This window comes from Artibeus jamaicensis, unplaced genomic scaffold (genome assembly GCF_021234435.1).
Source record: "Artibeus jamaicensis isolate MK-2021 breed Jamaican fruit bat unplaced genomic scaffold, CSHL_Jam_final scaffold_754, whole genome shotgun sequence".
NCBI classification, from domain to species: Eukaryota; Metazoa; Chordata; class Mammalia; order Chiroptera; family Phyllostomidae; genus Artibeus; species Artibeus jamaicensis.
In genome coordinates, this window is record NW_026522054.1 from 1,670,277 (window position 1) to 1,691,317 (window position 21,041).

The 21,041-nt window shown below is 48.9% G+C and overlaps 1 protein-coding gene across 1 annotated transcript in view; it reads left to right on the forward strand.

The window, feature by feature from the left end:
• The window catches only part of DNAH14 (dynein axonemal heavy chain 14), a 163,727-nt gene that overhangs the window by 116,728 nt on the left and 25,958 nt on the right, over positions 1-21,041 (forward strand). Inside the window, exons 58-69 of the mRNA XM_053659549.1 lie at positions 354-479; positions 5,221-5,315; positions 8,504-8,663; positions 10,308-10,439; positions 11,065-11,160; positions 12,416-12,556; positions 13,258-13,473; positions 15,600-15,830; positions 16,106-16,227; positions 18,074-18,318; positions 20,105-20,526; positions 20,605-20,803. Coding sequence (XP_053515524.1) covers positions 354-479; positions 5,221-5,315; positions 8,504-8,663; positions 10,308-10,439; positions 11,065-11,160; positions 12,416-12,556; positions 13,258-13,473; positions 15,600-15,830; positions 16,106-16,227; positions 18,074-18,318; positions 20,105-20,526; positions 20,605-20,803 — 2,185 coding nt within the window. The remainder of the gene's footprint in view (positions 1-353; positions 480-5,220; positions 5,316-8,503; positions 8,664-10,307; positions 10,440-11,064; positions 11,161-12,415; positions 12,557-13,257; positions 13,474-15,599; positions 15,831-16,105; positions 16,228-18,073; positions 18,319-20,104; positions 20,527-20,604; positions 20,804-21,041) is intronic.

Sequence of the window (21,041 nt, forward strand, 5' to 3'; positions counted from 1 at the left end):
CACCCGGCAGCCATCTGAACGTCTCTATATCTAGGGTTCTGTCTCTGTTCAGTGTATTTGTTCATTTTGTTTTTTAAGATTCAGTTGTTGATAGATACATATTTATTGCCATTTTATTCATATTTTTTATCATTGTCTTAAAAAAGACCCTTTGACATTTCATATAATACTGGTTTGGAGGCAGTGAACTCTTTTAGTCTGTATATTTACTATTCCTGTCCATCTATTCAACAAATATATTTCAAGCCGGTGTTGGTCAGTGTCACAACAATGGGAGAAGATACTTGAATTTCCCTTTTGAAAAAGATGCCATGTCTCTGAGAATCCGCGCTGAGAACTGTTTGGTCCACTAGGAAAAAGAAAGCTTAATGGAAAAGCTCCAGAAGGATTCCCAAGTGGTGGAGAAAGTTAAGATGCTCGTTAAGCAGGACGAGGAAATTGTGGCGGAAGAAGTGAGAATCGTGGAAAACTATGCGCAGGTAAGATTAGAATGTGGTCCGTCAAGGTCATCCAGGGGTTTGCAAAATGACTCCCAAGTCCCCAGCATGAAAGGTCGGCTGATGGCTCTCAAATAGAGAGCCCTGCAGCCTTGGGTACGTTTAACGCCTGCCCTGGGCGAGCAGGTACTGAGTACCTCCTCCTACGTGGAAGGCACGTCACAGGAACAGAGGGGGCACAAAGACGTCACAGAGTCTTTGACCTTGAGAGACCTGCAGCCTGGGGGGAGCAGACCACCACTTCTCTGGGTACCGTGACCCAGAGGAAATCCATGGGGCCTCCACAGATTGGTAAACACCCGCAGGAGATGAGGCCACTCTGGGGACCGTTGGGTGTGTGTCCCTTCTCTCACTGACCGAGTATGTCTCTTTCCACTGGCCCGTCCCACTCCACACTCTCCAGTCAGAAGCCCAGCAGGAGCCAGTCTGGCACAGCAAGTTGCCAGATGCCTAGCCCCGGCTGATCGGCAGCCACCCCTGCTCTCAAGAGGAGGAGAGGGGAGTTTCGTTTGTCTTTCTCGTGCGGAGGTCTTTGATCGAGCAGCTCCACCAGTGAATACATAGATGCATATGAGCCTGTACCCCCACTGCACATGGAATTACTTGTAAATTACCCGCAGGAGTTGTCACAGGGAGTCACCCATGGCCTCCGCCAGGCCGACCTCACAAGGGGCCGCTGTTAACCAATATGCTAAATATGTGTCCAGCCTAGTTCTCAGTCTTTAATTTTTTAGGCCAAAAGGAAATGGATATAGAGAAATTAATGGGGGCGTTGGTTTGTTTGTTTTTGCCACACCACAGGGTGAGTCTGGCTTCCGTGGTAAATCCAGATTTAATGGGACCTGAAGCTTATGCAGTTTTGAGGCCATATGTTTTTACAAGAATACACACTTGTTCACAGTCCAATTCGAAAGTGGGTATTTAGAATAAGTACATCAAATATATGAAAAAATTTTTTAATTTTTTTATTGATTATGCTGTTACAGTTGTTCTATTCCCCCTTTCATTCCCCTCCACCCTACACCCCCATCCCCACCATTACCCCCCCTTTAGTTTATGACCATGTGTCTCAAGTCCTTTAGATTCTATATTTCCCATGCTATTCTTGCCCCCCCATCTATTTTCTATCAACTGTCTATGTTACTTATTTTCTGTCTCTTCCCCCCCTCTTCTCCTCCTCCCACTCCCCTGTTGCTAACCCTCCTTGAGATCTTCATTTGTATGTTTCCACTCCTGATCTACCTGTCCTTTTAGTTTGCTTTTGTTTTAGGTGTGGTTGTTAATAACTGTGAGTTTGTTGTCCTTTCACTGTTCATGTTTCTTTAACTTCTTTTTCTTATCTAAGTCCCTTTAACATTTCATATAATAAGGGCTTGGTGATGATGAACTCCTTGAATTTGATCTTATCTGAGAAGCACCTTATCTGTCCTTCTATTCTAAATGAAAGTTTTTCTGGATAGAGCAATCTTGGTTGTAGGTCTTTGGATTTCATGACTTGGAATACCTCTTTCCAGCCCCTTCTTGCCTGGAAGGTCTCTTTTGAGAAATCAGCTGACAGTCTGATGGGGACTCCTTTGTAGGTGACTGTCCCCTTAGCTCTTGCTGCTTCAAGGATTCTCTCCTTCATTTTAATCTTGGCTAATGTAATGATGATGTGCCTTGGTGTGTTCCTTCTTGGGTCCAACTTTTTTGGGACTCTCTGAGCTTCCTGGATTTCCTGGAAGTCTATTTCCTTTGCCAGATTGGGGAAATTCTCCTTTATTATTTGTTCAAATAAGTTTTCCACTGGTGGCTGTGCCTTTCCCCCTTCTGGTACCCCTATAATTCGGATGTTGGAGCGTTTAAAGATGTCCTGGAGGTTCCTAAGACTCTCCTCATTTCTTTGAATTCTTGCTTCTTGACTCTTTTCTGTTTGGCCATTATTTGCTTTCTTCTGGTCCACTCCATTGATTTGAGTCCCAGTTTCCTTTTCATTGCTATTGGTGTCCTGTGCAATTCCATTCATTTCAATTAGTTTCGCCTTCATATATTTGTCTAATTTGTGGCTATAATCAACCAGTTCTGTGAGGATCCTGATGACCAGTGTTTTAAACTGTGCGTCTGAGAGTTTTGCTATTTCTTCATCGCTTAGATCTATAGGCTCTGAGGCTTTGAGATCTTCTTGTGACATTTTTGGTCTGTTTGCGCCCTTTAAGTGTGAGAAGCGGCGCCTTGGACTCCCAGGTCACTGGGTTGTGACGCTGTATGTGGGGGCGTGGTCAGAGCGAGGAAATGGCGACCCCCTCTGCTGTTTCTCACAGCTGGGTGAGGATCAGCGCCTTAGGTGGTTCACCTGGGCCGGGCCACTCAGAGTCGCTGGGTTATGATGCTGTATGTGGAGGAGGGGTCAGAGCAGGGAAATGGTGGCACCCTCCACTGCCACCTGCCTCAGGGACCCGCCGGCCCCGGTCCAACCGCCCACTCCCTTGCCTGTCCACCCGTGCACAAATGCGTGACCACAGTCAACACGCAGCACCGCTCCCCCGCTGTCTCCCCCGCGGTCGCTCACCCGGTCGCTCGCTCGCTAGCTCGGTGGCTCACTAGGTCCAACCCTGCGCCTGGATTCTGCGCGTCTGGATTCCGCCCGCCTGAGTCCGTCTGACCGAGTTTTCCTGTGCAACCCCGCTTCACCAGCCGCTGGTTTCTCCCCTTACTGGTCAGGCTGAAGAATTTGTTGTTAACGGACTTCCAAAAAGTTCAATTTTCCGCGTTCTGGCTGTGTTTTCTGTTGCTAATATTTAGTTGTCTCTAAACTTGATTGTGTGAGAAGGCACGGCACATCCACCTATGCCTCCATCTTGGCGGAAGTCCAAATATATGAAATTTTTAAAGCTGACAATTATTATAATAAACACCACAGAATCTAGAAAAATACCAATATTTAGTAATTAGCTGCCGTATGCGTCCCATAATACTTTTTCCTGGCTTTTTTTCACTGTATTCTCTGCAATTGCTTCTTTGTCTAATGATTTTGTAACATCACTTTCCACAGCATCATTAGTGTAGTTGGTCAAACCATGGTTTTTGTTTTGACAGTTTAGTAAAGTTTCTTCCAACTTTATAAACCATTGATAACATCATGAACATTTTTATTGGGGTTGCTCTCAAATGTAGTATAAGCAACAATGGCATTTCAAGATTTCTTGTGTAGTGATTAATTTTTAGTACTCTTTGAATTGAGCACATTCTTCATTGAATATCTTCATTATAGATGTGTTTGCTGATATTTGTATTTTCATTAATGTCAATATTTCTTGTAAACTCAGCCAGAGCCTTAGATTTTACTAATATGATTATATGATACATTCTCCATTAATTGGTTTATTAAAATAGACCAAGAACCAGATCATTTCTTCTATCCTAAATTTGTTTTTCCTCTTAATACATTATTAGTTTTGGTCTGAAATTTCTATTACACTTCATTCCTGATAGCAAAGTAATCTCTGTAGATTTTAACACACAATCACTTTTGCTTAACATCCCACAAATTTTTGTCTTATTTGTAAATAACAGAGTTATGAAATAAGACACCTTTCACATATATCTACGTATCTATATAAGGAGTGTAATTTCTCACTTATTTTATTAAGACATTTCAAAATATCTGATTATTACGGAAAAACCCAGGAATTTTAAAGAGCCCTTTCTGCACGACCCCCATCGAAACGGGAAGCGTGTGTGCGGCCTTCTCCGGTGGCCCCAGGAAGGAGTGGGTGGCCGTTTCCTGTCGGTGGGAGTCTGGCCGTGTACTCGGTTTTCTGCATCTAATGCGTGGGAGGGTCCCCACAGACTGGGTTCCAGATGCACACATCGCAAACCATGTTCTTCCTCCACCGCCCACTCTCTTCCGGAGCTGGGCGCTCCAGGGTGGGGTCTCTGGTAGAATGTGACCTCTGGCCCTGCACCTCGGTGCCCCGTCACCAGGAACGCTGGAGCTTTGGGGAGATTGTTTCTAGAAGTCATTCCTATCTGAGATAGCTTTAATCATACAGAGAGCAACTGAGCAATATAAATACAGGGTGCGACAAAGGTAGGTTCACAGTTGTTCATTTGGAAAACAATACAACGATTAGTAAATGACAATACAAAAGTACACTGCTTCACATACTCCCAACTGTGAACCTACTTTGGCCCCAGCCTGTGTGATTCCCAACTCCGCTCCTTACCCAGACCCCAAGCGTGTCCACAGCCATTCCCGCACCACCTGACGGAGCAGGAACCCTGAGAGAGAGGGAGCTGAGTGTAAAGACAAACTGACCCTGACCGGTTGCAGTTAAAACGCCTTCTGTAAGTCTAACAACAACACACAACCCTGCCAACACATGGGCAGAGCTGCTTCCAGGGTCCCGGGCAAGGCAGGGTCTCAGAAGCCGCAGCTTCATTCGCTTCGTGACAACTCCACCGCTGACCGAACTGCTCTTCCGCTAGACGTTGTTAACACTGCACGGGGTCTCCCGGGAGAGGTGGACGCCCCTCAGTGTGCTTGCTTCTCCCAGGCGGGTTCTCGCGGGGGACCGACGGCAGCCAGGACACACCACCCATGGCCACCAGGGTGCATGCGGGTGCGTCAGTTAGGGGCGTGGTAAAAAGGTCAAGCTGTGTTTTCCACGTTTAGTGTATGACAGTTGCAAGCATGCAGCTATACACGTTCACCTGTGTTTGGGGGATTCTGTGTTTACTGCAGAAGACCACCAATGAACTGAAAAACGTCCTGCCGGCCTTAACCAGGGCGACGTTGGCCCTGAATGCCCTGGACAAAGCTGATGTTGCCGAGCTGAGGTGAGCAACGCACCCATTTCTCTCCCATTGGAAAAGCTCCAGGTCAAGTGTAAGTTCACGGCAAAGGGAACGAAGTCTGTGTTTCACTTCTAGATTTTGTTGTGTGTGATTTATGCTGTGTCTAACCAGTGGTGTGATACCATCAACTGTAAGGCGTATCCGTGTTTTAGGGACGTTTCAGAAAGAAAAAATACTACCAAGTAAACTGTACCACGTGCCTTTGGTTATAAACTGAATCCCAGTGTGGGAGATGTACAGTTGATTTGAATATTTGTACATCTTAGAACAGATAAAATACAGCATCGTCCGGACCAGAAAGAAAACCCTGGTGATGCTATAGATGCCTGACCCACAGGCCCAGAGCTTAGAGGACGGCCACTGCGGCCTGTGCCAGTCTAACTGCAGGGGGCGCTTGGGAGCCGGCTGCAGGGATGCAGTACCCGCCTCCGGTGCCGCCATGCTGACCACCACCACCAGGGGGCGCTGCGGGAGTACTTTCCCAAACCCGGCCTTGCCTGCATGGGAAAAGCTACAGAAGAGAAATTCCTAAGAAAACACGAGAAGAAACAACATGCCTTAAGGTGCAGAGTTTCTAATCTGATGGTTCTGATTTGAATCTTTGGATGAGATCATTTTTAAGTTGAGCTGTCCAGCCCCACAGACAGTGGGAACTTGCCTAGCACCTCTCAGAGTGTCTCCAGGTCCCCATCAGGTACAAGAAAGCAGCTCTTCCACTGAAGATGCGGCAGGAGGAAGCCACCCTGCCGTGGCGTTTCTAACGCATTATGAACTTGGGGCAAGAACTGGATACGGCAACAGGCGGTTTTGACCCGTGTATTTTCGCGGGGGGAGCAGAGCCCGTCAGTGCCAAAGCTTCTCCGCCTGACGCTGAAAACTCGGGCGCGGAGAGGGACAGGCAAGGGGAAGAGGGCAAGTCCCAGACGTGCGTCTCCGTCTTCCCCTCACACGCAGGTTCTGCGTGTGCACGCGTGCATTCACTCGGCTCCGCGCCCAGCGCCCCCCACGAGCCAGGCCCGTTCCAGCTGCACAGGGCACTGCACTGAAGCAGAGGCCGGAGTGGGGTTTGGGTGTAACCTGGGAAGGGGTCCAGGGGGAGAGGACCCCAGGCAGGGGCGGCGGAGAGCAGGAACGTCTTGAGGAGAAGTGTGCCTGCTGGGCTCAGGGACTGTGAGACCAGAGGGCTGATGCTCAGGGGGCACGAGGCGGGTCAGGAGAGGACAGCAGGGAAGCGGCCCACCCCACCTCGTGGCCTTGCTCCACAAGTCCCAGTCTCTTGCCTTCCCTGTGGCAGATATTCAGACCCCCCCTCGGCCTGGCTTCCGAGGGTGGGATCTCCGCGCTCTCCGGCTGTGGCACCTCGCGTCCGGGCTGGAATCGGGCACTGCCAGTGTCCGCACCTCTGCTTCCCTTGTACGCAGTGGGGCCAGTAACGGACATTGAAGGGTTGGCCGAGTTACAACACGTGGAACACAGGCCAGCATCTGACGAGAGGCAAGTGCTCCACTGGAGGCCCCTATCGCTGCCTGCGCCCTGCAGACGCCGAGGGGGAACGCACCTCGTGCCTGAACTCTGTGCAGGCGCCTTTTCTAAAGGTTCTCCCCTGTGACGCTGCTCCTGGGCGTTTCACTTCACTTCGAAAGGCCCGAGGAGCGAAGTGCCTCCTGCCGTGGTCTCTGCAGCTCCCCGGGGGCCTCCGGGGGCGACGTCCGGGGACGCAGGGTGCGGCCCACCCTCCTCCCTGGCTGCTGTTTCCAGCATCAGAACAGACGACAGCCCCGAGGCAGTCCCATCCTCGGCTGGTTGGCACATCAGCCGTTAGCAGACGGCAGCAGGTGGCAGAGAAGGCGGATGGAGCGAACGGGGGGGGGGGGGGGGGGGGGTGGGGTGGGGGAGTCCGGGACAGAGGGCCCTGTGTGGTGAGGGGGGCTTCAGGGCCGACCGCCGGTGTGGACGGGGCTCCCTGGGGCTCCCTGGAGAGGGGCACGTAAACCACAGCCAGCTCAGTCCTGTTTTCTCCTTCATATACATTGAAATTCACAGGCAGTGTATTTTGTCTTCATGTGCGTCTTTATTTCCCATGTGATTGCTTTAAAAAGACTCAAACCCAGGCAAAGTGGAGGGAAAGTCTGGTCTCAGAACTCTCACTTCTCTGTGAGTCTTGCCTCTTCCTTCCTAGTTCTTCTGTTACCATCTTTCTCACTTATTTTACAAAACCCAGACCGATAATCTCAGGAAAGCAAAGCAACCTGATACGTTAGTTCAAAATAAGTGGTAATGACTTATTGAGTCCTGAAAACTGCCTGCTTGTTAAAAGATTGTTAAGGAGAACAAAGATGACTGTAACTGAACAAATCCCTAGTGATGGACTGTAAGGCGGGGGAGCTCCCTGGGGGCCCCTGTAGGTAACTGTGTGTGCAGAGCTGGCCCTGCCGCCTGCCTGCCTCCCTTTGGGTGGGCTGCACGATTTCCATTCGGGGAGACTTGTGCCCCTGGACAGACGCGTCCCTTTCACTCCAAGTCCCAAGTGCTGTCGTGCAGAGACTGGTGTCTTTTCTCTGAAACTCACAAGAAGTGAGTGTCACCCTGACCTCTGGCTTTCCCAAGGGCCACCCTCTCATCAGTGGCTCAGTGGCATGTCCCCTGATGAGGACACAGATAAGAGGCGGTCTCCAGTGCTCCAGCAATGACATTATTAGCAACTGAGTCAGAGGATGGGTACAAGGGGATGGCGCCTTACAGCACCCCTTAAATCACAAGTGTTGACCCCAGACACCCAGCCCTACACACACACACACATATGTCTCTGTCGAGTAGTCAGCAGTAAGCCAGGACGGGTGAAACCCTGCTGAACGTAGGTGAAAAGGGGCGAAAGTCCTACTTTAAAGAACTCTACAAAAAATCCACTTATGATGAAAAAATTAACCTCTAACCAAGAAGTCCCCCGTATTTAAGTTTTAGGCATTTCACCTTCCTAAAGCAAACCTACCCATGTGCTAAAAATACTCAAATGTTGAAAGATAACCCAAATAATGAAAAAAGCTACCTAGCAGCAAACGGGTGTCCTTATCAGAGTCCTTGCTACCAGCTGTGTGCACTGTCCCCTGAGGGTCTCCAGGGTGCGTCCGATTTTCACGGTGAGGCTGACCGGGCTCTCCCGTCTGTCGCAGGGTCTACACTCGGCCCCCTTTCCTCGTGCTGACTGTCATGAACGCGGTGTGCATCCTCCTGCAGAAGAAGCCCTCCTGGGCCACGGCCAAGCTGCTTCTCTCCGAGACCGGGTTCCTGAAAAAACTGATTAAGCTGGACAAGGACAGCATACCTCAGAAGGTACGGAGTCATCGCTAATTAATGCGGAATTGATACCTTCGTACTTATGAACTGTAGGGCTCAACAGAAGTATTAAAAAGGGTTTTGTATTGGAACTGGAAGACAAAGGTGAGAGTTGAAAGGTCAGAAAGAGGCTGCAGGTTTTGTGGGGTGTCGAGGAAAAGCAGGGTGTCGCTGAGATCAGAAAGTGTTACATCTCAGAACCACTTTAAATAATGGAGGCAGAGGAGAGGCCAGTCGTGGGGGAAGCCGCTCTGGGTCACAGGGGAGAAGCAGGGGAGTCAAGATGTCACAAGGGCAGGACTGTGGCGTAGTCAATAGGAGCACAGAAAAGCCCAAGGCCACGGCTGCAGCCACAAGCCGAGCAGGGTTCAAAGCCACCAGGAGCTGGAAGAAGCTTCTCCCCTAAAGCCCCCAAGAGGGAGGCCGAAGCTCCGCCTCCGTGCAGCCTCCTGGTCTCCCAGGAAGATACTGTGAGAGAATGAATTGCTGTCGTTTTAAGTCGCCCAGCTCGTAGTGATTTGTGACAATGGCCCCAGGAAATTAATGCAGAATTTGGCACCGAGAAGTGGCTGTTGCCATAACAGATACCTGAAAGTGTGGAAGTGGAGACTGGGTGACGTTCAGAGGCTGGGTGAGCGTTGAAACCGGGATAGTACACAGGAGCCGAGTTTGGGGAAGGCAGACAGACCCGTAGACAAGTGAATGCCTGTCCTAGGCCCAAGGACGTGAACTCATTCCGTGAATGTTTGTGGAGCTCTGCCTTGTCAGAGCCATTATGAGACATTACGATAGTTTACAGAACCCGTTCACTCCTGGACGTTATGAAGCTTACCTTGTAACAGGGAAGACGGATGTTAAAGAGCTGATACAATCAATTAGTAGCGATGATGATCTGTGCCCTTAGGATGCACAGGGCAGCGTTTGAACAAGGTGAATGTTTTTAGCAGAATGTCAGTGTTTCTATCCCTATTACTCATGAATTAATGCAACAACTACTCATTCTGAAGCGTTCTTGGCAAAAATGATTCCCTGTTTCACGAGATCTTTCAGGCTAAAAATAATTAATAGCTCATCTAAAGAAGCAGCTAAAAGCCCAACAGTATATGGTAATAAGACCACCAATAATAAGTAGAGAATGGACCACCCACCATCTAAATTATTCAGCAAAGTGGCTCTGCCCTTTCGGGCAAGAGAGAAGCCACCGCTGACCTGCCAGCCCTCCGACTGGGGCCTGCCCGTGCCCCTCCCAGGGGGCAGGGGGCGGAGGCCAGCCCTCCCTGGCCCTGCACAGCTGGGAGCCCATGGAGGGGGCTCCAGACCTCCTTGTGCACCGAATTTTGTGAAGCTGGAGAAATTTGACCTGTTTCCTTTGTATTTTGAGATGGAGTTTCTTTTTACAAAAACTAAAGCAAAGCTACTGAAATGATAATTGCACTAACAAGATGTTTGTACTAGAGGCTTTCCCCCCAAAACAGCCATTGGTGCTAGAAATAGGTGTTCCCACATAGGTGTCTTTTCTACTGTGGAGGAGGATTTAGGTGCTTCTTATACAAAACAAAACCTTATCCTAATGTGGATTAGAGAAAACGTCAGATCGGTAATGTTTTTTCTCACGTCTGACACGAACCGTGCTCTCCCCAGGTTTTCATGAAGCTGAAGAAGATTTTAAGCTTACCCGACTTCAACCCAAGCAAGATTGCTCTGGTTTCCGTCGCTTGTTGCTCTTTGTGTGAGTGGATCATAGCTCTGAACAACTACAACGAGGTCCAGAAGGTAGGCTTTCCTCCGAGAGACCTCAGACAGTGTGGGAGCGGCCCATCAGAGGCACTGAGTGTCCGGAAATGATGTTTTATTGCGCAATACTTGAACGAACTTCCATGGAAAGAATACCTAATAAAACCACTTTAGTCCAGCAGGTTACGCTAAGGCACAGGAAGATCAGGTGCTCCTGTCAAACTTTTTTAGTTGTAGCAACTGCTGCTGTTTCATTTGTTTGCTGCAGTGTTTCCCCACCTTAAACCGCTTTATACTCCTTTTGTACACATAATTCCAGGAGAGTTCATTTTAAGGGTCGATCCATAAATGTCTTTTAAATATAAGTGGCATTTTAGGCCCTGGCTGGTGTGGCTCAGTGGATTGAGCACCAGCCTGCAAACCAAGGGGTCAGTGGTTTGATTCCCAGTCAGGGCACATGCCTGGGTTGCAGGCCAGGTCGCCAGTAGGGGGCGCTTGAGAGGCAACCACACATAGATGTTTCTCTCCCTCTCTTTCTCCCTCCCCTTTTCTAAAAATAAATAAATAAATAAAATATTTAACATATATGTATAAAATAAACATAAGTGGCATTTTAAAAAGTGAACTTTTTTTAACACTCGAATGTTGTGACGTTCCCTTCAAGCTGGTGGGCCCCAAACAGACCCAAGTGGCCGAAGCCCAGAGCGTTCTCACAATTGCACGGCAGAGGCTGGCCGAGAAACAGAGAGGTTTGCAGCTGGTAAGAACCTTTTTTACTTGCTAAACTGTCAACGCTTTTGTGAACTAGACAAAAACATCAAGAAAAAGTCATTATCTTAGTAGAGTTTATCGATTTCAGATAAAATGGGGATAATAACAAAGATAGTAAAAGATTAATTATGGTTAAGTAAATAATATAAATGTAAAAGTCTTAGTACCTGCCACTTAATAAAATGCTCCATAATGTTCATTATGATTATTCTGTTAATAATATATTAATTTAGCCTTTGACCAAGTTTCTCCCAGGAGACATTTATAACTTTAGCTTACCAAACATTTGCTCAGTATCAGTCCGTGTTCTTAAAAAACTGTGCTTAACCCGTCTACATCAGTTACTCTGTTGCTTCGTAAACAGGCGGTTATTCCTTACACGTCTTGGTTTAAAATTAAAATAGAGTAGCATTATAAGAACCAGAGATGGAACCGTGGTCACCAGTCCCTGTCACACACGTGGTCAGAGGGGACACAGTCTCGGGAGACAGTGGTCCACTGGGCAACCTCAGCCCACTGACGTCTCCTGTTTGGCCCCTGCAGCCTCTCTCCCTACCCCCTGCAGTGTGCAGTAGCTGCCAAAATTTTTAAATCTGGGAATGTCATTAGATAAAATGTCTATCTTCTGGCCCTGGCAGGCATAGCTCAGTGGATTGAGCTCGGGCTGTAAACCAAAGGGTCACAGGTTCGATTCCCAGTCGGGGCACATGGCTGGGTTGCGGGCCAGTTCCCAGTGGGGGCCATGTGAAAGGCAACCACACATTGATGTTTCTCTCTCTCTTTCTCCCTCCCTTCCTCTCTCTAAAAAAAAAAAAAATTAATTATCTTGAGGAGACCACTCCTCGGACTGCGCAGCCAGGCATGTCCTGAATCGTGAGCGCTACCAGCCAGGGCAAAAATAAGTCTTTTTAAAAAATTTCTATCTTCTCTTGAAAATTCAGAAGGTCTGGCCACCCCGGTCTCACCTGACTACAATGAGATCTAAGCTTCAGGCGTCTGCATTGCCTGGCTGGCCCCCACGACGGGCGTTTCTGACAAACTCAGATACATAGAGAGTGTCGGACAGGCTGCGAGGGTGATGAGCTTACACACTGTGTCTCTGTAAATGAAAATGAGCGCCTGAGGCAAAACGAGAGTGTGATTGGTCTCACTAATAAATCGGTTGTCCAAGGGGGGAAAATCTGGGCAACTGTAACAGCATAATCAATATAATGTTTCAGAAAGTAAATCGATGTGTCTTTCAGGTTGAGGAACACCTGCTGTTTTTGCAGGCAACCTACCAAGACGTCGTGGCTGAGAAAGAGGTGCTGGCAAGTCGAAGGCAGCTGGCCACTAGGCGCCTGCAGTGTGCCTCCGTCTTGCTGACCGCGCTGCAGGACGAGAAGGCAGGGCTCCCTTTCACCTCGCGTGTCCCCTTGTTCACTTCCGACGGGCCCCACAAACCCCAAGATGCCGTTTTAGTGAAGGCTGTGTGTGTATTATATATATATATATATGGCCTTCACACACACACACACGCATCACCTAAAACAGCCTCACTCTCCGTTTGCTTGTTGAGGTCTGTGGATGCTCCTATTCAGATACGAATACGGGAGTCCCGGCCAGGGAGTCTGAAAGAGCGATAACAGACCCCGAGGCTCAGAAGCTGCACTGGCTTGTGTCTGAGACCTCGGCACCCTTCTGTCTGCGAGGCAGACCTGCCATGAGTGGGCCTCGAGTTTTCTCCTCCCGGCACGGGCCCAGCCCGAGCTGAGAGGCAGGAGCTGTCTCCGGGAAGGAGAAAGAAAGTCATGTTTTGTTCTCCCCACCTTCTGAGCCCTGTTTTCTGACTGCTCCTCTCCTAATCCGTCTTCCTGCTCTGTGCTTGAATCCCTCGTGAGCTGAGCCTTGGTTTGGTCCTACCTCCCCTACTTCAAAGGGTGTGTTTAATTTTACCCACTATTAACTGTACGAGAAGCACAGCATGAGAAGAGTCACAGAAATGGCAAAGACAGATCCCACTTGGAGACCATTCACATCCGAAAATGCCTCAGAAGCACGGATTGCATAGCAAATGTCAGTCACTCGTTTTTATTTTCACCTCTAGGTCCGATGGCAAGAAACGATTGATGAGATAGACCTCAGGCTGGAGGGGGTGGTGGGCGACCTCCTCGTCTCGGCCGCCTGCCTGGTCTACAGCGGTGTCCTGACGGCCGAGTTCCGCCAGCTGATCGTGAGCCGCTGGGAGAGCCTGTGCGCGGAACGTGGAGTTCCCCTGTCTCCCGGCTTCTCTCTGGTTGAAGTGATGGCCCAGAAACAGGAGGTAGGAAGGGGTTTCCCTTCTCCACTTTAAGGGGTTTTACTGTTGATTTGGATTTTACGTGTGTGTGCATTTTATTGGGGGAGGGGGCCGCTTTTGGATCTTTCCCCAAATTATTTTGATAAATGAAAACACTGAAGTCTGTTCCAGGCTTAAAATTTTTTTTTAATTATAGTTCTAATGCTTCAATTAGTTACATTTTCTATTTCTCATCCTCTGGGCAAAAGTCACAAAATATCCTTTTCTTGTTGCAATCCTACTACCCCGTCGAATAAATACAGCCAGTCAAATAAATACAGCCAGTTTCCCTGAAACTCCTGCCATTAATAAACTGATAAACTTACTGAATCACAGGTAGTATTCTTAGAAATGGCCAAAATGTAGACTTCACATGTATTAATTTATCAATGAATATTTATTGCCTCTATGTAAGTTGTATGCCGATATTAAGAGAATAAAAAAGAAATATTCCTTTTTTTTTTTATCCCTAGAGAGTCATTTTAGATTGTTCCCCCTGCTGATAACTCAAACTGCCCACACAGCCTACAAAGTCTCAGCGGCAAATGCTGGCTTCTCATTTCCATAATGCTAATAACAAATTTAAAACCAAATAAATAAATAGTTACATTAGATGTCAGTGGACTAAATGGTCTGGCTAAAAGGCTGAGACTGTAAGACTATATAAAAATGTGAACTAAAATGCAGAGCAGAAACCATCTGTCATTTAGAAAGCACACATCTGAAACTAAGATTGGCCATAGACAATGGGAGGAGACTTACTATAGATAATCCTGAAAAAAGCCAGAATAGAATTTAAGGCAAAAAGCGATTACTCAAGTTGTATGACCTTATGCTACAGTGCAGTAAGAACTGCTTTCATTCTCCAAGACTCTGCTGATAATTCTAAATGTGTTTGTACCTAAAAGCACAACTTCAAATCATACAAAGCCAACCTTTAAAGAACTACTGATAACAATGGACAAATCTGCATTTGTAGTGAAAGATTTTAACACCCTTCTTTCTGGAACTCATGGAAAAAAGAACACAAAAATCAGTGAAAGTGGAGAAGATTCAAACAACACAATCAGCAGATGGACAGCAGGCACCACGGGACACTGCAGGGCACGCACTCTCCGCCCAAACTGACCGCGCGATGCCAAGGGACTTGATGATGTGTTCTGATCAAAATGCAATTAGCTAGAAGTCAATAACTAAAAGTTTCTTTGAAAACCCCGATATGCCTGGTCATTAGTAAAAAACCTAAACTAACCACGACGAAACCAGGGTTGACGAAAACAACCTCTGGTGGAAGGTCTTCCTTCACAATCGGAAACACCACAGGGCCAACCCCATCCTCCGCCGGAGTGTAACCTGGACCAGGGGCCCAGACGGTGCAGGAAGGCAAGGAAAAGAGAGAGAAGAGATCTGGTTGGAAAAGAAAGAAAAAATAGAAATTTTTTAAGGTGATAGATACGTGCCTAGAAAATCAAAGAGAAAGTGTAGATAGGAACATTCATAAAAGTTTAGCAAAATTTCTGGATTAAAGCCAGTATGCAAAAACCAATCTCATTTCTCGACACCAGCAACAAAACAGGGTTCACAGTGGTTTTAGGTAACATTCATTTAGCATCAAAGCGAATAATCAGAAAGTTGTGTAAAACTTACAGAAATACAACCGTAAAATATTTTTGAGATAAACTTTAGGAATCCTAAACAAATGAAGAGTTATACCGTGTTCATGTATTGGACCAGTGAGCATTATAAAGCTGGCTGTTTTTTCCAAACTGATCTATAGATCCTTATCAGCAGGGGATACGGTCCAAGACCCCCAGAGAATTCCTGAAGCCACAGGTGGCACCGGGCCCTCTCTGTACTGGGGGTTTTCCTGTGTGATCACACCTTTTCGCTGACAGGGGGCGCCCCACGGCTTCTCTGAATTGCCAGCATCGCTGCTCTGGCGCCTGGGGGCCAGTATTAAGTCAGATGAGGGTGACTTGAACACAAGCACCAGGAGACCACGAGTCTGTCTGGGCTACTGAGCGACCGACTGGTGGGCGGGCACAGCCTGCGGGCATCGAAGGTGTAAAGTTTACCAAACAACGACGAACTCGCGAGTGATCTCGTTCCAGATCCACCAATGGCACCATCAGGGGCTGCCGCTGGGCCAGTATTTGACGGAGAACGCCATCCTGATCAAGAACGGCCTGCAGTGGCCACTGCTCATCGACCCACACAGGCAGGCCTACAACTGGATCCGGCAGATGGAAGGCCCGAGGCTGCAGGAGCTCTCGGCCGAGGACAGCAGCGCCGTCCGGAAAATCGAGCAGGCCATGAAGTCGGGGGGCAGCGTCCTCCTGCAGGTACCTGTGCCAAATGGCCTCGTCCCCCAGCTCCGCCCAGGGCACCCCTCCGCTGTGGGCACCGAGCGCGGACACGAGGAGGTGTGAGTAAGTGACAGGCACCTTTTTCCGGGGAAAGAGGCACACACAGCGAGTTGGCGACGGCCATTTCTCAGACCTGCCTTGCGCGGTTGCCCACGTAGGAACAGGTTTTGCGTTCTGTGAAAGCTGTGCCTTTTCAACTGGTTTATTTCTCGTAAGGTGAATTTTTCATTCATGTCTGTCGGGTTTTTCAGAATCTCCCTGAAACACTAGCTCCCGGTTTAAAGGCGATTTTGAAGAAGGCTGTCTATCAGAGAAGAGGAAAACATTTCATACGGGTTGAGGATGCTGAGATTGAATATAATTCCAAATTCAGGTAATGACACTGTTAAATTGAGACCAGTGTTTGGTTTGTGTGTTTGTTTGAGACAATAATATTGAAGGTTCTGCATTTCAGCTCTGATAAGCGTCTTGTGGAAGAAAAAGGAAGGTTGTGTTTTGGATGTTCCTTTTATTTTCATCTTTCCAGTTTCTTACGTCTTACTCATTACTCTGCAGAACAGAGAAAGGACTTTTGTTTATAAGTCACTGCAAACCGGTATTTTTCAGACGGTGCCTGGGGAGACCCGTGGGTCCCGCAGAGAGTTTTCAGAAACCGCGGGGGAACGGCAGCCAGCAGGAGCCTGGCCCTGCATGAGCCAGAGGGGCTTGATTTGATCTGTTTGCCCGGCATTTCATTTGGACAGGAAAAGCTTCTGCTTCCATTTAAAAAAAAATCCGCACGTTATATGTAGAAGAAAAGAATAGAGATTTCTTTGTAGGCAGATAAAACCATTGTATCCTGTCCAGGCAGTAAAGGGCCCTCAGGAATTCTGCTGCTGCCGGCCCACTTCCCTTGACAGTTGCAGAGTCAAAATGAATCGCCCCGGAAGTATCATTCCCAAGGGATGAGACACTTTGGTGGTAGGTCCCAGTGTTGCTCCTCCAGTTCGTAATCCGAAGAAGGACTGCTGGGCAAGCAAACAACCAGCGAGGAGAACCAGAAGATGTTTACATGCCCCCAGCGGGTGTGCTTACCTTCTCGGGGGCTCAGGCAGACTGGCTGCTTCCCACGTGGTCCTGACTCTTAAACCCGCCACGGGGCCCGCCCCCCGGAGCAGGGCAGCCAGATTCCTGCTCCTTAGAATCCATCCTGTCCTCCGGCCTCCTTCAGAAGTATCTTCCGCAAAACAACATTTCCAGGGATTTAATAGGTGTCACTCAGAAAAGGGGGTCCTGTTCGTCTGTAAAAAGCTCTGAGACAAACAGTTAAACAAGATGCTTTTCTGCAAGGACTTAAAACGTCTTATTGTGCAAGGCCTCGCCAGGAAACACCATCGTGTGGGACACACATGGGGGGGACACGGTGTGAGCCCGTTCGTTCTTTCTCACCGAGGACTCGGTGATGGGTGAAGCCACAGCTCCAGAGATGCGGAGGAGGCGACCTCTTCCTGGGGTGGCAGCGGGGCCCCCATGCGTGAATTGGGGAGTCAAGGGAGTGGGGGGCCCTGTTGAGGAGGGCAGCGAGGCAGGTCCCCACTCGTGCTGGCCATGTGTCATGGGCAGCACGTCCAGCCTCCCTGAGTCTCCGCTCCACCCTGTGAAAGGAGGAAGGAGGGTCATCTCTGCTGGGTTGGGTTTCAGCAACGACTGAAAAAGGAAAAAGGTGCCGCGTCGGACCACCCCAACCAGCCGCTGGTGCTGCCCTGCTCCAAGCCGCCACCGGCTCTCACGTTTCACCCCGTCCCCCAGCTGCCTTCTTGCCCACATCCCCCTCTGCACAAGCTGCTCTCACCACGGCAGCCAGAGCAGTCCTGCTCAAAACCGATCATGCCTCTCCTCTCCTCTCGAATCCCTCCACTGGCTTCCTACTTGGTGCAAACCATAGTTCTTACCCTGATCTGGTGGCAGGTCAGAACTCGTAACATTTAGCCTTTGTCTTTCCTCTGTCCATAGGCTCAGACCAGACGCCATGTGGACATCTGTACATCTGCGTTTGTAAGGCCAGAAATAGCAAGGTCTTCACGTAGCATAAATCGAGAGCCTTCCTGTGTATCAGGCCAAATAACCCTAAAAATTGACCTTATTTCCTTCTAGGAGAAATATTGCTCCATTATCAAATAAATGTTCTACCTTTTCCCTCTGTATATCCTTTGACCAAGGGTGCCTTTCCCACGTTTCAGGTTGTACATCTCCACAGAAATAGACAACCCGAGTTTCCCCCCATCCGTGTATAACTTTGTTACCATGATCAACTTCACGGTCACGTTCCAAGGTCTGCAGGACCAGCTCTTATCCACCGTGGTGACTCACGAAGTTCCCCACTTGGAAAACCAGCGTCTCCAGTTATTGGAGAGCATTTCCCTGGACACCGTGGCTCTTGAAGAACTGGAGGAGAAAGCCCTGAACTTGCTGCAGAGCACGCAAGGTGAGTCCAGCTGCCTGGTGCTGTTGGGAGACCTCGGCACATGCCTTGGTGCCGGACACAAAACAAGTTTAAGGACAGTATGCCGTGCTGGCAACAAAACTACCAAATCTCAATGTTCACCCAGTAACCAATTAATGTAGGTGAATTGCCTTGTGTCCAAACTGAAATCAATGTGGATTTTGATGTTTCTCAGTGCTTCATGTCCTGGGTCCCTTGCCACCATAAAGTCAGTGTAGGTTGTAAGAAAAATCTTGTGGAAACTGGTTCGTTTCCTCCTCACCCTGTGCCTGTCCTTCAGGTACCTGACATCCCTTCCATGTATCAAGTTAGACTACAGAGAACGAAAGATTAACTGAAGTTCATCTTTAGGTATTCATAACTAAAGCATAGAAGGACACAATCCAGCAACTCATATGCATCCCATTAAAACCTGATGTTTATTAAAGTAGCAGTAGGAATTGCATTCCTCTTGAACACAAGAAATGTCTAAGAAACCACAGCCTCTAAATGGAAACAGCATAATTTCTGAACAGCTCAACAATTAGATAAAAAGCATTATAAATCTATCTGCCCCTAAAAGGGGCTCTGAATGCCCAGTTCCAACGTGGTGGAGGGCGTCCCCCCCTGCCAGTGAGAACTCGCTACTGGCTGGTGTCCTTCGCTTCGCTCGGCTCTGACACTGTCCACCTGAGCTGGCATCTGAGTCCACAGGGTAAGCGTTCTGCTCTGCAAAACGGCCCCCTGCCCCCACTTCCAATGTGAACCCCAAGCCCAGGGTGTCACCTGGACTTCGAAGAGATCGGTGACAGGCTAGAAGTGGGAGCCCCCTCCTTAGGTCGGATTACTTAGAAAACCCGTTCGCACTAGATCACGGGTTTATTATGAAGAAGATAATGCAGGAACAGCCACACGCGAGGAATTCGTAGGGCAAAGTCGAGGAGGGACAGGGTGCGGAGCTCCTCACTCCGGCCGGTGCACCTCCCGTCCATCCCAAGTCCGTGTTCACCGACCCAGGAGCCCCCCCGACGCTGTCCTGGGAGGGCTTCATGGAGGCGAGATTGACTAAATCACTGGCCATTGGTGAGTGATTCGACCTTCAGCCCCTCTCACCTTCCCAGAAATCAGGGCACCCTATTCATGGGATGAGAAATCCATTTTTTTGGTCATTATCAATTTCATTTGTTTAAAAAACAGAATCCTCTAGAAAATAGGGGAGCACTTCACCTGAAATAATGGCACCCTTGTTCTTTCCGGGGCGTTTCACTTTCATTTTCCATGTGTACAGTGGGTCGCTGTGGAAACGTATTCCTTGTGATGGAATTGCTACTTAGGATGTGCCCGCCACAAAAAGAGGCCCCACGGACACTAGAGTGACAGGAGTAAGGGACGAAGGAGTCGGGAGAGTGGCACATGAGCTGTCAGTCAAATGCACCAGAACTGTGGCTTTTCTTCACTTAACACAGGGGCCCCGAACTCATTTCCCCCGAGGGGCCACGGCAGCCTCGAGGTTGCCTTCAAAGGGCCAAATGTAATTGTAGGACTGTGTAAATGTAACTACTCCTTAACTAGGGGCAAGGAGCTCTGTATTCCGCCCTTTGAAGGCAACTGCGAGGCTGACGTGGCCCCCAGTGAAGACCCGTGTGCCGGCCCTGATTCAAGAGCTCATCCCCAGAGCGAAACTGCAAGGAGCCAACGGCAAACACTCGAACAGGAGGAGGACAGAATGCGGAGACGGCGTTTAACCTCGTGATGGTCTTTCTTGAAATCCGTCTGTGTTTGCTTTCAGGGTGTATACTAGATAACGAGGAGATTATAGACCTCTTAAGGCAATCCAAAGTTACGTCGAATGAAATTTCAAAGCGCATCAACGCAACCAAAAAAGCGGAGAGCGAGATTCAAGTGACACGCAAGACCTACCTCCCCATCGCGACGCGCGGTGCCCTGCTGTACTTCGTGGTGGCCAGCCTCACACACCTCAGCCACATGTATCAGTTCTCCCTCGACTGGTTTCGGCAGGTCTTTATCTCCACGGTCACCTCCCGGAGCAAGAGACAGGAAGAACACGGTGTGAAGAGGGAGAAAGTGCATCCGAGAAGACCTCAGGAAAGCGTGAACGTCTCCAAAGGACATAAGTTAAGACGGGGGAGAAGTCCCCTACAGAGGCATCTTAAAAACTCGGTGGATGCGTTGACGAGAACTATTCTGAAGGTGAGACATTCTTTGATGGGAGTTGCGCGAACTGATTCAGTCCGGCCGGGTTAACCTAAGAGTTATTTTCCCCCACAGGTGGTCACGTGGGCTCTGTTCGATAAACACAAGCATTGCTTCGCCTTTCTGCTCTGCACTGCGATCATGCGGAACAACGCCACCGAGGGCCGGCCGCAGGACGACTTCGGGGTGCTCTCGGAGAGAGAGTGGAGCATCTTCTTGTACTCGGGCATGCTGCCGACCACCAAAGGCGCGATGCCTCATCCCAGGCTTGACAGTAAGCAAAAGCAGCTCCTCCGGGTTGAGTAAAAGCACATCTCCCTGGAAGATGCTGCACGATTTCTGCGGTGCTCCAAGGCAGTGCTTCTGTATTGATTAGACCAAAAGCAGCCTGAGTTCAAGTGCAGCGTCTCACTCAGCACTGTGTCCCTTGCGCTGTCAGGCATAGAGTGGGTGTTCGGTACTGTTCGAATGAATGAATGAGTACGTGACAGCTGCTGTAATTATTATAATTA